The sequence below is a fragment of the Lycium barbarum genome, chromosome 2 (assembly GCF_019175385.1).
Source record: "Lycium barbarum isolate Lr01 chromosome 2, ASM1917538v2, whole genome shotgun sequence".
In the NCBI taxonomy this organism is placed as follows: Eukaryota; Viridiplantae; Streptophyta; class Magnoliopsida; order Solanales; family Solanaceae; genus Lycium; species Lycium barbarum.
In genome coordinates this window covers 141,902,047-141,918,614 of record NC_083338.1, presented here as the reverse complement: position 1 = coordinate 141,918,614, position 16,568 = coordinate 141,902,047, and the positions used below count along the sequence as shown (strand labels likewise).

Genomic DNA, 16,568 nt, shown 5'->3' with positions numbered 1-16,568 from the left:
GACATATTTTTCTAACGCCACATGATAAAAAGGGCTCGTTGGGAAGAAAGATTACGTGCGGCCTGTAGAGCACATGTAAGGCATAGTCGGGTTGCTCACGCAGCGGATCTCTCTCTATCTATAGATAGAGAGAGAGGTGATTTTTTTTCTGGTGGATCGGGTCTGGTTCGTTTAAAGAAATATATTTGTGGCTTTAAAAAAAAAGTTTATCCATTTTTTAAACGAATCAGACCCAACCCACTAGAAAAAAAATTATCATATGGGTTTAGAAAAATATGTCTACCCAAAAAAATGAGTAGATTTTTTTAAAGTCACGTGAATTTTTTTAATTAAAAATAAACTAAATGATTGAAAAAAAAACTGTCAACAATAAGGGTACGTATATTTGCACATTTTCCCTTTAAAATATTAAGCACAATGTGGGTATGTGATTTACAGTAATTAAAGAATACCGACTCATATAAACCTTTAACAGGTTAAATTGTACTGGATCAATTATTGACACTTCAACTTTTGTGGAGTCCTTATCCAGTTTGGTTACATTTTGCTACCATCTGCGCTCCACAGTAAAAATATCACCCCGCGTGGCTGGTTAAACGTATGCGGGATGGGTATAGTAGGGTAGATACGGATTATCATATCTAAATCAAAATATTTTATATCATAATTTCGATATTATAGTAGTTGGTACAGTATTTGGTATGCATTTTAAAAAAGTTTGGTATTCGGTAGGGTATTCGGTATTCATAAAGAAAATATTGAAGTACCGAATACCATACCGAGTATATGGTTACATATACAATTCATATATCTTAGTATTATAATACTAACAAATTTATAAACTAGTACTATTAGAAAATTAATTGTTTAAACTTTGAAACTTTGTCAACTCTATCTTGTTTAAATGTCTTTTTTGTGTAATTGATTTATGAAGGGGATTGTTTGTATTTTCTTTTGAATATTTTTGCATGTGTAAGGTGTTAGTACAAATTGTACAATATAATTGAAACGTTTTTTGAGTAGCCGAAATCATATTCTCTACGATATGATTATATGTAAATCGAAGGTGAACAAACTATGATACCGATTTATCGTACTGCAAAATACAGAAACCGAATCTAATAATACCGAACCATACCAAATTAATTGGTATGGTAATGATATAACATATTTAGAAATCGAAAATCGAAATTACTATACCGAATTTTTGAATACCGTACCATATCGTAACATGTCCACCCTTGTGCTAGACAATGTATATATTACTTTCATACATCACATTAGTATTACTTTACTTTACTATATGTTTACTATACGTAACAAGGAGCGATCAAAAGTTTTTATCGTCTTCAACTAAGGCTTAGCAACCAAAAGGCATCCTCTTAATTTGCCCTTGTTTTTGTTCTTTATTACTTCATCTATTATAGGGTGTCAGTGCAAAAATCAAGGCACTCTCTAAGTCCCTTGTGGTAATACCTGGCCACTTAGTCCAATTTTTACGAGTGACGTGATATATGTACTACAATAACTTCTTCATAGGGTGATTGTGCTACACAGGTGGTTACTGTTAATTAATTGTGCACTCATAAGTCCATTCCTCCGTGACATCTGTAATTAGTTATTAGTACTAACTATATTTATGAATCTTTTTTGCACTTTACTTCCTCCGCTTCATATTATATGATAATTTTAGTTTTTATATTTGGTTCGAAAAAATATTTTTTACGTAATCAAGAAGCTGTTAATGATTAATTCAAATTTACTCTTATTTAGAAACGTGAATAAAAACATAACCAAGAATCTATATTTAATTGAGACTATTTAATTAAGGACATTTAGTGAAAACACTTCTTCCTTTTTAGGGATATAAGTGATTTTTTAAGGGTGTGTCTAAGCTAAAACACCATTTAATATGGACCGAACAAGATATTAGATTACCCTTTATGTTATTTGCATTATACGCTTTGGAAAAATTTAGGAAACTTTGGAGCCACATTTACATTTTCAACTGGAGCATTTATTAGATCTTACTAATTATTATTCGTTGTTCAATTTATGTGGCGCTCTTCGTTTCACATTAGTCACTAAATTTGAAGCTAAATTGACTTAATATTTTAAAATTGATATTTTGATAATTAAAAACTAAAAAAATGTAATATAAATTGAAATTTAGCTTAGAATTAATATTTTTAAACGTAAACTATATATGAAGACTAAATTGATTTTTGAAATTTATTTAATGTTAGTTTCTTTCTTAATTTCGTCTAAATTACTAAGCTTAAATCATCACATTTAACTAGCAACTCTTACCACATGAAATATCACAATCGAAATTAAAGCATAAATGCAAGAAAAAAAAGAATTTATTTCCATAAATAAAGAGATCACATGCTCACATTCAGAAAAATACCAATATTTTCAATTTATAATTTTCACCGAGTTGTAATTACTTTACATAATTTAAATCACATTACATTAAAATATGTCGAGTTACTTGTTTTCCTTTTGGATTTGCTAATTCTCTTATAATCTTTTGGTTAAAATTTATTTAATTAGTTGACTAAGAAACTTTGATAAGAGTTTGGGTCTGCACTTAGCACACGGGCCTCGCGCAGCTAGATCAGTACTATAATACAGTAAATAGAAGATCTGATAATCGGAATATGCATAAACGACACCAAAGGCACAATCACAACACCTTCTATTATACAAGCAAACCTTGCTTTCTTGTTAAATCCGAAAAGAGTACTATACGTTATAGTAGCATCTAATTCAAAACATTACAACATTAAGTGCCATCTCCAGCACTTGCGCCACAACCCACCAAAGCATGCCTATTTATATATTTCCCGATAATATACAGCTCCCATTTGTCTGCTTCTAAATAGAGCAAAACAAACGAAGGAGAACTGTCAAAATTAGATAATAAGTACTTTATATAATATTATGCCTCATCTATACACACACACACATAGTTCCATGGTGGGCAAAAGACAAGTTAATTTTACTCAAGTAACAGCTTGTGCCCAATCTTATAGGAAGCATAAGCATCTATGCAAGCATACTCAACCTGATCATTATTCAGCTCCCTTGCCTCCCAGTTACTCATACAGACATGCTTAGGCTTTTTCATGTTCAAACTTGCCACTTCCCGAGCAAGATCTTTCAACCCTGGTCTACGAAACCTCCCTGGCCAACGCTGTTTGGCCAACGCACGAATATCAGCACACTTACCACACTCCAACCCATACTCATCCTTGAGCTTTTTTACATCATCAGCAACCTCAATCCCCACAAATATAAACTTAGTATTCTTGAGAAAATCTTTGAGGGATTCAGGAAGTTGGTCAACATAAAAGAGTTGAAGAATAAGGCATTTTTGATCGATGCATAATTGTAATGTAGCGGATTTGTTGCTCATCCAACTGATTTCATGGGGTCTCCACTCAATGTCTAGGCCAACAACAACCATGGGACTGTTACCATGTAAAGAAAGAATTTCACGTACCCATTCATCAGTCACAGTGGCTTTGTCGGTGAGCGTAGTTTCTATAGTTTTTCCAGCGAAGGTGACTGAGTATTTGGAAGTAGTAGGATTGTAGGTTATGCCACTAGGATTACTGCTGTAAGTGTACATCTTTTCTGCGGTTTTTTTTTTTTTTTTTTCAAGGCAAAGTTATGACTTTCCCTTGTGAGAGTTGGTATTTATAGGCAAAAATTTAGTCTGTGAGAGGCACACCTGATAAGAGTCCGGAATCATAATAGCCCTATAAAAATCATTTTGAACCAAAATATCCCAATAAAAAAAAAAAGTTACAAAATTACCTATAGCGCAGTATTTTACTGCGCTATAGCAGTAACGAAGACGGAGCCGTTAACTGTTATAGCGTAGTAAATTACTGCGCTATAGTGTGTATACACAAGTGCTGTAGCGCAGTAAATTACTGCGCTATAGTGCGTTTTTTTTATTTCCAACCCTTTTAGTTAACCCTTCTTCCATCGTCTTTTTAACGTATTTTGACCATAGATTAATCATGCTTCGCGACCCCGAAACATCAATATTTTATATAGAACCCTACTTATTTTTGTGCGATTAATAAGGTAGGATCAATACATAAAGGATACGCAAAAATTCGGATGGCCGTTTTAGTGGCTGAAAAGTGCTCGAACGTCATTTTCGTTTGAAGGTTCGGCGACATTATCTTGAAGTTCTTTGCGAATACTTAAATTTGTTCATCAATAATTAATCAAAAGTTTCTCAAAATGACAGCATTCATACAAAAAAAAAAAACTTAATTCAATTGCACCATTCATTCATAACCTTGAGTAGATGAATATACTTAACATACTAATATTCTTCAAAATAACAGCATAATCATACAATCATCAAAGTAAGAAAAAATCTTAAAAAACATTCATCAATTATGCCCTTGAGTTGATCTTCCCCCACCACCGCTAGACGTGCCACCACCACTAGAGGTACTTCCACCACGAAAGTTTCCTCCACTACGAGAGGTACTTCCACCGCGAGATGTAGTTTGACCACCATGTCGTAAGGGACACTTGCGCTTATCATGACCAACATAATTGCAAAATGAGCATTTTCGAGTGTATCTCCCCGGTGGAACATCCATTTCATTATGAATACGCGAGTATGCATTCTTTCTGAATTTACGGATAAATGCTTTATTTGCGACCATTGAAAATGGATCCGGTGGCCAATAACTCTCACCACCAAGTGGGTAGAACCTTCCAGCATACGTTCTTGTATAATTTTCAACTATATATTCCTCAGCCATGTACGAGGAGGCGTTCTTTCCCATTGTGATGAAACACTTGAAGGCATGAGAACATGGCATGTGATATGATTGCCACTTGCCGCATGTGCATGTTCTTCGAATCTCACAAATTGTGTGAATGTTACCTCCTTTACCTTGGTGGACACTTGTTGTGAGCAAATATGCGCTCTGCAGGGTTGTACTCCATCCGGTCATGTTTCTGAGCCTTTTATTTGTGGTGCTCGAACAGTTTTGACGGTTTTGGCAACCATCTTAGACCTTCTGTTGCATATGCTTTGGCCTCTTTTGATCTAGTGACGAACCGCTCCACAACCTGCTTAAATGTCATTCTCACCATTGCGGTGACAGATAGTCCGCGTGCAGATTTTAACAAACCATTGAATGACTCAGAGCTATTTGTTGTCAGCATACCCCATCGCCTACCTTCATCCTGGTGTAATGTCCATTTGTCTTTATCAATTGTATTCAACCAGTGGAAGGCTTCCTCATTCGCCCGCCTAATAATGTCCATCTGCAGGTTAAACTTCTTCTCCTGATGCTCTGTTGCAGCCGCCCACATCCAATTGCAAAGTGCTGGGATTCGATATGCCTTTTGGAAGTTTGCCTTCAAATGCCTTAAACAATAACGATGGTAGGCAAAGGGTGGCTGCCACCCCTGCAAATTGAACATATTGTGCAATATGCTAGCATTTCTGTCTGATATCACACAGATTCTCATGCGATCCTTAATAATGTGTTGCCTTAAGTAGTCCAAAAACATACCCCACGTACTAATGCTCTCATTAGCTGCAATTCCAAAAGCTAGAGGGAATATAGCTCCATTTGCATCAATTCCAACTGCTATTAGCAGCTTTATGTCATACTTCTCATACACATGTGTTCCATCTATTGATATTACAGGCCGACAATGAGCAAAACCATCAATGCATGGTTTGAATGCCCAAAACACAAAATCAAAAATATTACCTGGCACACCAGGTTTCGATTTGAGCTTCCATTCAACAACAGTACCATGATTGAAATGTTGTAGAGCCGCCATGTATCTCGGCAACTTCTTGAAAGAGCCCTCCCAATTGCCGTAGACTATCTCATGTGCACGCCTACGCCCAAGATACGCCTTCCTCCTAGTAACAGTTTTGCTATATACTTTCAGGACGACTGTAATACAATCTTTAATAGGGTACCTGAAAAAGTTGAAATATCAGCATGTAACAACGACGAACATTATATTAACACCAAAAATAAAATAAACTTAGGCGAAGGGAATACCTTGGGTTTTTTCCAATGTCGGCAACTAATACACGCGCAATCAAATTAGTATATAGATTGCAATGATCATCTGGGAGGTCACCCATATCACAAGTGTGTTTTGTGTAGAACTTTGAAATAGTCCACATCTTTTCAACACTTTCCTTACCACGAAGCATCCATTCGCAGCCTTGATATTTTCGCTTACAGACCAATCGCCAAACTTTTCGTGTGGAATCATCAACTTTAAACTCCCTCATCCCCTGGATGTAATAAATCTTAACAGCCCTTTGCAATGATTTTTTTGAGCTGAAAATCATCCCTTTTTCAATATGAACCTTATGTTTTAAAAGATCCACTGCTCTTTCCACAAACTTCGCCGAACATGATCATCATCCCTGGTAAAGACAAAGGCATCTGGGCGATCTTGAAGATGATCAAGATAGGAGATCTCATCGGAATGCCACTGAATCAGCGTCGACTCTTGCTGTTGAAATTGGCTTTGCGGCTGAACAGGAGTCGACTCTTGCTGTTCAAATGGTTGTTGTGAATTCAGCTCCTCCTCGTGTGTCGGATTGTCCATCATGTCTTGCAACAGTTCTAATTGATGTTGAGGATTAATTCCAACCTCAATCTCATCGTCACTTTGCTCATCGTCACTTTCCTCCGCATTAGGTATTTTCTCACTATCGCTGGGTGATGTCACTATATAATTCGGATAATCCGGACCATCCATAGCAGTCTTTCGCCTATAATTTGGTGCAACCACCACATTCTCCCTACATTAGAAATTAGGATGTTTTAACTAATACACATCAAATAACACTATTGATGTTAAAAAAAATAGACGTACCGATAGTAATCAACTGCACCGAAACTTGAGGAAGGTCCATTGCTTTGAGTTGTTGGATAGGCTGAGGATGTTCCAACCTGATTCCTCCATCCCGATTGAGGAGACCGTCCAATATGATCCATATCAGGTGTATAACCCCTAAATAATATAATCGACATCATTAGCAGCATTCAAGTGCCACTACACATAATAATAATAAGAATAATAATAAGAACAACAACAACAACAACAACAACAACAACAACAATATTGTAAAAAATGAATATTTACCACTGCCCGTCAAATTGCTGACTTAATCTATCCAGAGGCATTTGGCTAGTCAAGATGCTTTCATAGGTACTCATATCAGGGTAATTGTGTTGATAAGTAGGTTCCGCTTGAGTGACTTCGGCCTGAATTATAGACGGGGCTTCCCGACGAGGGCTATTTCGGGCTTCCTGAGGAGCCCTAGCCATGAATTCAAGTCGATTAATGGGCACCTTTTCGATATACATTTCAAGGACGTTTAAAGTTATGCATCGCCTATAATCATACGGCGCCTTCAAATAATCAGTCAAAGAATCATCGTCTTGAATGTACCACTGTCCATAACTAGTTACACCTTGCGGCGTAAATGACACTGGATATTTTTCAATTATACTTAGATCAAAATCACTTCTACTAACTTGTAGTCTATTATACAAGGCTTGGAGTAGTTTTGAGAATTTTAATTCAAGTGAAAACTTAACATGGTATTTTGGGGGAGAATCGTAGCGCAAATTATTTTTCTCGAATAAAATTTGTCAGTCCCAGAATAAAGAAACTTTAATTCTTGGAACATCTGTCATATTTTGAATAACTGAGGAGGAATACAGAATGATAAAACTAGTTGAAACTTAAAATTTTATGCTTTTTTTGCCTTATACAGAATGATAAAACTAGTTAAAACTCGGTATTAATAGGACTAACGCATGCATGCAATTACAGTGTTTTGCAGTGTTACGTCAAATCAAATAATGGATGGAGAGCCGCATAACGCATTAATTTACTGCATTATAGCACTATAACGCAGTATATTAATGCGTTATTGAGGCCTTGTGTCATAATAACGCAGTAAAATCATGTGTTATATAGTATAACGCATGATTTTACAGCGCTATGCGGCTGCACAAACATCACCTCACCTGCCAAAATAATTCGAATCAAACTTTATATAATGTAATTTGACGACTAACTGTTACAAACGCAACATTCCACACAAAATTGAGTTAACATGTCATTTTTTGACCAATTTAGAGATATTAATCGTGTTATATCGTTCACTCCAGCAAACATCTTTGAAGCAATGGGTAGGACATGGGAACTAAGTGATGATGATTTTCATTACTCAAATAACCCTAACGACAGATTCAATCGAGAATGCAATAATAAAATGAGAGAGGAGTGGGATTGGCGTGTTAGGGAAGCTGAAGCACTGGAGCACAAGTTAGCGTCAGTAGGGCTTAAACGCCCAAAAAAACGTGCTATGTCAATGCCTCGCGAAACTCCAAAAGAGTTTAATTTGGCTCTTAATCGTTTTCGCGAAGAGGCCAAGGGCTAAATAATAACCATACCTTCCAAACAAATCATGTTGATTTCGAAATATTTTAAAATAATGAAGACTTGGATCATTCTCTTTTTTACATTAAAATCCTCTCTCCGATTTCTGACGATTTCGTCATATTTTAATACCATAAAACTTTAAAACTTTACCGATATTAATCTTACAATAACTCTTTTAGTTTGTTAGTCGGCATAACTTATTTTCTAATTACATATAAACGTTACACATCCCGTTTCTTTTAGTTTATTTATAACTAAACGCTTTTATGCAATTATTACTTTTCTACAAGTTTTATTATAAATAACATTCTATTTCTATCTATAACTTTAACAATACTTACAAGATATTTTCTTAAATATTTAAAATATTATATTTGCATTTTTGCCTTAATTAATTAACGTAAAGTCCGGTCGGTTAACCATTGTTAATGGATTCTAAAGGGTGCCTAATACCTTCCCTTTAGATTAGTTTGAACCCTTACCTAGACCTTTTGGTTTCGTAGACTTTAAAATAAAATCGACTTTAGATAATTACTTTAATAAACTTTAGGTGTCCTAATTCACCGTAAATAATTAGGTGGCGACTCCTGTACTTTAATTAACCCCGGAATTACCGGAATGTTATAAACTATTTTGACTTAGGTAAAAATAGGGTATAACAACTGTCACGTTCAGGTAACGCCGTCGACCAGGTAACGCCGGCTACTTTTCCGGCCAGATTTACTTTTCTTCTCTTTTCCCTTTTCTTCTTCTCCTCTTCTTCTTCTCTTCTCCTTTTTTCCCCTTTTTTATCTGCGTCTAGCGCTGCCAGAACGCCGCTGCTCCGTCGCCAGCGACCTTTTCCGGCATCTTTTTCCAGCCAGTCCTCTCTTTCTCTTTCCTTCCCCCCCCCCCCCCCCCCTCTTCTCTTCTCTCTTTCAGGTCGTTATGACCAGTACTCCGGCAGTGAACAGTAACTCCGACGTTGAACAGTGTTTTCCGGCGGCGACCAGGTTCAGTTCAACTGGAGTTGGTACCTCCGGTTGCCATATCTATTCTTTGTTCATACACTTGTAGTTACATTTTGCTGACTTTAGACCTTTGAATAATTTATTAGTTCATACTCGTTTTCGTGGCTTTGGGTATTAATGGTAGACTAGGGTCATGTTCTCGTTCGGGGACGGGGACGAGGGTTAGGAGGGGTAAGTGGGTTAAAGGAGCGTCTAGGCTGAGAGTAGGCTCTTGGAACATTGGGACGTTAACAGGGAAGTCCATAGAGCTAGTTAAGATTCTTAAGAAGAGGAAGATTAATATAGCTTGTGTCCAAGAGACCAAATGGGTAGGTCCTAAATCTAAGGAGGTAGACGGGTATAAGCTTTGGTTCTCTGGTAGATCGAAGTATAGGAATGGGGTAGGCATTTTAGTAGATAGGGATTTAAGGGATCAGGTGGTAGAGGTTAGGAGAGTCACTGATAGGATGATGTCGATTAAGGTGGTCGTTGAAGGGCTCACTTTGAACATTATTAGTGCATATGCGCCGCAAGCGGGCTTAGGCGAGGAAGAGAAGAGGCGCTTTTGGGAGGATTTGGACGAGTTAGTGGGAGGCATACCGCTTACTGAGAAGATTTTCGTGGGAGGGGATTTCAATGGGCACATCGGGTCTATTTCGGGAGGTTATGATGATGTGCATGGAGGATTTGGCTTCGGGGACAGAAATGGAGGAGGAGTTTCACTTTTGGATTTTGCAAGAGCTTTTGGGTTGGTGATAGCCAATTCGAGTTTTCCAAAGAAGGAGGAGCACTAGGTAACCTTCCGTAGTTCTGTGGCTAAGACTCAGATAGATGTTTTACTCCGTAGGAAGGATGATAAAGGTCTGTGCAAAGACTGTAAGGTCATTCCGAGCAACAACCTTTCAACCCGACATAAGCTCTTGGTGATGAATTTAGGGATCAAGATGACGAGGAAGAAGAGGGTCGGGGATGACCGACCTAGGATCAGATGGGGGAGTTTGACCACGATTAGTGCCCTGGAGATGGGAGAGAAATTGAAGGAAATGGGGGCCTGGGATAGTAGTGGGGATGCGACCAGTATGTGAGATAGGACGGCTAGTTGCATTAGGTTTGTGGCAAGGGAAGTTGGGGGTCTCGACAGGTAGTTGTAGTCGGCATCGAGGGGACTGGTGGTGGAATGGAGAAGTGCAAGGGAAGGTGGAATCAAAGAAGGTGGCGTATGCAAAGTTTATAGAAAGCAAGGATGAGGTGGAGAAGTGGACGAATAGGGAACTTTATAAGATAGCGAGGAAGGAGGCGAAGTTAGCGGTTTCGACGGCAAAAACGGCAGCTTTTAAATGCCTTTATGCTGAACTAGAAGAGAAAGGCGGGGATCAGAAATTGTTCAGGCTAGACAAGGCGAGGGAGAGAAGGGCACGCGATGTGGATCAAGTGAAGTGCATTAAGGACGAGCATAGAAAAGTATTGGTAGAGGATACTCTCATTAGACGGAGATGCCAGTCATACTTCCACAAACTCTTGAATGAAGAAGGGGACAGAGACATTGTGTTGGGATATTTGGAACATACAAGGAGGCGTCACGATTTTAGGTATTGCAGGAGTATTAAGGTTGAGGAGGTTAAGGGTGTTGTTCGTAAGATGCGCAGGGGAAGAGCGACCGGACCTGACGAGATTCCTGGGGAATTTTGGAAGAGCGCGAGCTCGGTAGGTTTGGAGTGGCTGACTAGGTTGTTTAATGTCATCTTTAAGACGGAAAGGATGCCCGAAGAATGGAGGTTGAGCGTATGATCCCTCTATAATAGAACAAGGGGGATATCTAGAGTTGCAACAACTATAGAGGTATCAAGCTGCTAAGCCATACTATGAAAGTGTGAGAAAGGGTGGTGGAGATGAGGGTGAGGAGAGACGTGTCTATTTCAGAGAACCAGTTCGGATTCATGTCGGGACGCTCAACTACAGAAGCCATCCATCTTGTGTGGAGACTGGTGGATCAGTATAGGGAGAGGAAGGGGGACTTACACATGGTATTCATCGACTTAGAAAAGGCTTACGACAAAGTTCCAAGAGAGATCCTATGGAGATGTTTGGAGGCTAAAGGTGTACCTGTGGCGTACATTAGGGTGATCAAGGACATGTATGAGGGAGCCAAAACCAGGGTAAGGACAGTAGGAGGGGACTCAGAGCACTTCCCAGTTGTGATGGGGTTGCATCAAGGATCAGCTCTTAGTCCGTTTTTATTTGCCTTGGTGATGGATGGATTGACGCGACAAATTCAAGGTGAGGTGCCATGGTGTATGCTTTTCGCGGATGACATAGTCCTGATCGACGAGACTCGTAGCGGAGTTAACGCTAAGCTGGAGGGTTGGAGACATACCTTGGAATCTAAAGGGTTTAAGCTGAGTAGGACCAAGACATAGTACTTAGAGTGCAAGTTCAATGAAGCATCTCAGGAGGTTGGCGTGGAAGTTAGGCTTGGTACCTAGGCCATCCAGAAGAAAAGTAGTTTCAAGTATCTTGGGTCTATCATGCAAGGAAACGGGAAGATTGACAATGATGTCACACATCATATTGGGGCAGGGTGGATGAAATGGAGGCTCGCTTCCGGAGTGCTATGTGACAAGAAGGTGACACCACAACTTAAGGGCAAGTTCTACAAAGTGGTGGTTAGACCGACTATGTTGTATGGGGCGGAGTGTTGGCCAGTTAAGATCTCTCACGTTCAAAAGATGAAAGTTGTCGAGATGAGAATGTTGAGATGGATGTGTGGGCACACCAGGAGTGACAGGATTAGGAATGAGGCTATTCGGGAGAAGGTGGGAGTGGCCTCGGTGGAAGACAAGATGCGGGAAGCGAGACTGAGATGGTTCGGGCATGTGAAGAGGAGAGACACAGATGCCCCAGTGCGGAGGTGTGAGAGGTTGGCCATCGATGGTTTCAGAAGAGGTAGGGGTAGGCCGAAGAAATATTGGGGAGAGGTGATTAGACAGGACATGGCGCAGTTACAGCTTATCGAGGACATGACCTTAGATAGGAGGGTTTGGGGGACCCACATTAGGGTAGAAGGCTAGTAGATAGTCTCGTTATCCTTCCTTATTAGTAGGCGCATTATCGCAGTATAATTTCTTGTGCTCTGATTTCTGCTATTATCTGTTATTTCCTGTACTTTGATTATTCTATTTTATCTGTGTCGCTTTCGTTATTTGCATTTCCATATCGCTTTGAATTTCTTAGCCTTATCTGACCTCTTTTAATGTTTTTTATTGAGCCGAGGGTCTTTCGGAAACAACCGTCCTACCTTGGTAGGAGAAAGGTCTGTGTACACTCTACCCTCCCCAGACCCTACGTTGTGGGATTTCACTGGGTTGTTGTTGTTGTTTCCTACGTTCTTCATTGTAGATAAATTTTGAGCTTTGATGTGTGGCTTGAGTCATTTACAATTGAAAACGATGATGAAAGCTGTAATATCAAATTGGTCATGTCATTATTTTTAGTTTTTCTATTTTTGTTGATCTTAGTTGGGAATATTGTATTTTTGAACTGTGTTTTTAGCCTATTTTCGCTTTAATTGCACAAATTGAAATATAATTTGTGCTTAACGCATTAGTTTTTGATGTTTTCTTTCTCCTTCTTTTTGGTTTTTTTGATTTTGGCTTTACATTTTTTGCGGGTTGACTGACGTGTGTTGTTGTAACATTTGCATTAGTTTATTAATTATTGATGCGTCATTGATGAAGTTTTGGTTGATCAAAATACAGTCAGATTATCTCTCTTTCAAACAAAAAAAAAAAAACTGCTCTATAGAAAAGAATATAAGCGACATCCAGTGTAGTACTTGGCCAAATTATTATTGGTATGATACCAATACACATAATTTTATAGATGAGATTGCAATTTAATTTGAATCTGATTCTTGACCTTAGGTGAAGACATTCGGCAAAGCTCCGGTGAAGTTGATGAATCCCAGGCGTCGAAAGCTTTCTTATCTGCGTTTGATGTTGTTTCAATTCTAGATCCGTCGGATTTTTCTTTTTTTTTTTCTTTTTGTTTTCCCGACTTTACTATTTATTAATAAAATCTCCCCCATTAAATATTGCTTGTTGTTTCTAAGAAAAAAAATCTGAACTAATCGCGCGAAGCGTGATAAAATTTACTAGGATGATATTACAATAACAAGTTGATGACGTATATACCTCAACTCCTAATTTAAACATGTTTACAGTTGCATGATAAAAGTTGCAAATATACCCCTCAACTTTGCGGATTTAGAGCAGATATATCACCCGTTAAAAAAGTGATGTATATATACCCTTGTCGTTATAAAATGATGCAAATTTAACCCTGCACTTACACAAATAGTGCAATAATACCCTTTTCGCTAACAAACAAAAAAATCATTTAGCTTATTTTTTAATTAAAAATATGCCATGTGCCTTTAAAAAAAAGTCTACTCATTTTTTTTCACTAGACATATTTTTCTAACGCCACATGATAAAAAGGGCTCGTTGGGAAGAAAGATTACGTGCGGCCTGTAGAGCACATGTAAGGCATAGTCGGGTTGCTCACGCAGCGGATCTCTCTCTATCTATAGATAGAGAGAGAGGTGATTTTTTTTCTGGTGGATCGGGTCTGGTTCGTTTAAAGAAATATATTTGTGGCTTTAAAAAAAAAGTTTATCCATTTTTTAAACGAATCAGACCCAACCCACTAGAAAAAAAATTATCATATGGGTTTAGAAAAATATGTCTACCCAAAAAAATGAGTAGATTTTTTTAAAGTCACGTGAATTTTTTTAATTAAAAATAAACTAAATGATTGAAAAAAAAACTGTCAACAATAAGGGTACGTATATTTGCACATTTTCCCTTTAAAATATTAAGCACAATGTGGGTATGTGATTTACAGTAATTAAAGAATACCGACTCATATAAACCTTTAACAGGTTAAATTGTACTGGATCAATTATTGACACTTCAACTTTTGTGGAGTCCTTATCCAGTTTGGTTACATTTTGCTACCATCTGCGCTCCACAGTAAAAATATCACCCCGCGTGGCTGGTTAAACGTATGCGGGATGGGTATAGTAGGGTAGATACGGATTATCATATCTAAATCAAAATATTTTATATCATAATTTCGATATTATAGTAGTTGGTACAGTATTTGGTATGCATTTTAAAAAAGTTTGGTATTCGGTAGGGTATTCGGTATTCATAAAGAAAATATTGAAGTACCGAATACCATACCGAGTATATGGTTACATATACAATTCATATATCTTAGTATTATAATACTAACAAATTTATAAACTAGTACTATTAGAAAATTAATTGTTTAAACTTTGAAACTTTGTCAACTCTATCTTGTTTAAATGTCTTTTTTGTGTAATTGATTTATGAAGGGGATTGTTTGTATTTTCTTTTGAATATTTTTGCATGTGTAAGGTGTTAGTACAAATTGTACAATATAATTGAAACGTTTTTTGAGTAGCCGAAATCATATTCTCTACGATATGATTATATGTAAATCGAAGGTGAACAAACTATGATACCGATTTATCGTACTGCAAAATACAGAAACCGAATCTAATAATACCGAACCATACCAAATTAATTGGTATGGTAATGATATAACATATTTAGAAATCGAAAATCGAAATTACTATACCGAATTTTTGAATACCGTACCATATCGTAACATGTCCACCCTTGTGCTAGACAATGTATATATTACTTTCATACATCACATTAGTATTACTTTACTTTACTATATGTTTACTATACGTAACAAGGAGCGATCAAAAGTTTTTATCGTCTTCAACTAAGGCTTAGCAACCAAAAGGCATCCTCTTAATTTGCCCTTGTTTTTGTTCTTTATTACTTCATCTATTATAGGGTGTCAGTGCAAAAATCAAGGCACTCTCTAAGTCCCTTGTGGTAATACCTGGCCACTTAGTCCAATTTTTACGAGTGACGTGATATATGTACTATAATAACTTCTTCATATGGTGATTGTGCTACACAGGTGGTTACTGTTAATTAATTGTGCACTCATAAGTCCATTCCTCCGTGACATCTGTAATTAGTTATTAGTACTAACTATATTTATGAATCTTTTTTGCACTTTACTTCCTCCGCTTCATATTATATGATAATTTTAGTTTTTATATTTGGTTCGAAAAAATATTTTTTACGTAATCAAGAAGCTGTTAATGATTAATTCAAATTTACTCTTATTTAGAAACGTGAATAAAAACATAACCAAGAATCTATATTTAATTGAGACTATTTAATTAAGGACATTTAGTGAAAACACTTCTTCCTTTTTAGGGATATAAGTGATTTTTTAAGGGTGTGTCTAAGCTAAAACACCATTTAATATGGACCGAACAAGATATTAGATTACCCTTTATGTTATTTGCATTATACGCTTTGGAAAAATTTAGGAAACTTTGGAGCCACATTTACATTTTCAACTGGAGCATTTATTAGATCTTACTAATTATTATTCGTTGTTCAATTTATGTGGCGCTCTTCGTTTCACATTAGTCACTAAATTTGAAGCTAAATTGACTTAATATTTTAAAATTGATATTTTGATAATTAAAAACTAAAAAAATGTAATATAAATTGAAATTTAGCTTAGAATTAATATTTTTAAACGTAAACTATATATGAAGACTAAATTGATTTTTGAAATTTATTTAATGTTAGTTTCTTTCTTAATTTCGTCTAAATTACTAAGCTTAAATCATCACATTTAACTAGCAACTCTTACCACATGAAATATCACAATCGAAATTAAAGCATAAATGCAAGAAAAAAAAGAATTTATTTCCATAAATAAAGAGATCACATGCTCACATTCAGAAAAATACCAATATTTTCAATTTATAATTTTCACCGAGTTGTAATTACTTTACATAATTTAAATCACATTACATTAAAATATGTCGAGTTACTTGTTTTCCTTTTGGATTTGCTAATTCTCTTATAATCTTTTGGTTAAAATTTATTTAATTAGTTGACTAAGAAACTTTGATAAGAGTTTGGGTCTGCACTTAGCACACGGGCCTCGCGCAGCTAGATCAGTACTATAATA

At 36.8% G+C, this 16,568-nt stretch overlaps 1 protein-coding gene across 1 annotated transcript; it reads right to left on the bottom strand.

The window, feature by feature from the left end:
* Positions 1–3,004: 3,004 nt before the first annotated feature.
* Positions 3,005–3,637, bottom strand: LOC132629046 (3'-5' exonuclease-like). Its single transcript, XM_060344791.1, has one exon. The coding sequence runs from the start codon at positions 3,635–3,637 to the stop codon at positions 3,005–3,007; it is 633 nt and encodes a 210-aa protein (XP_060200774.1).
* Between the last annotated feature and the right edge of the window lie 12,931 nt (positions 3,638–16,568).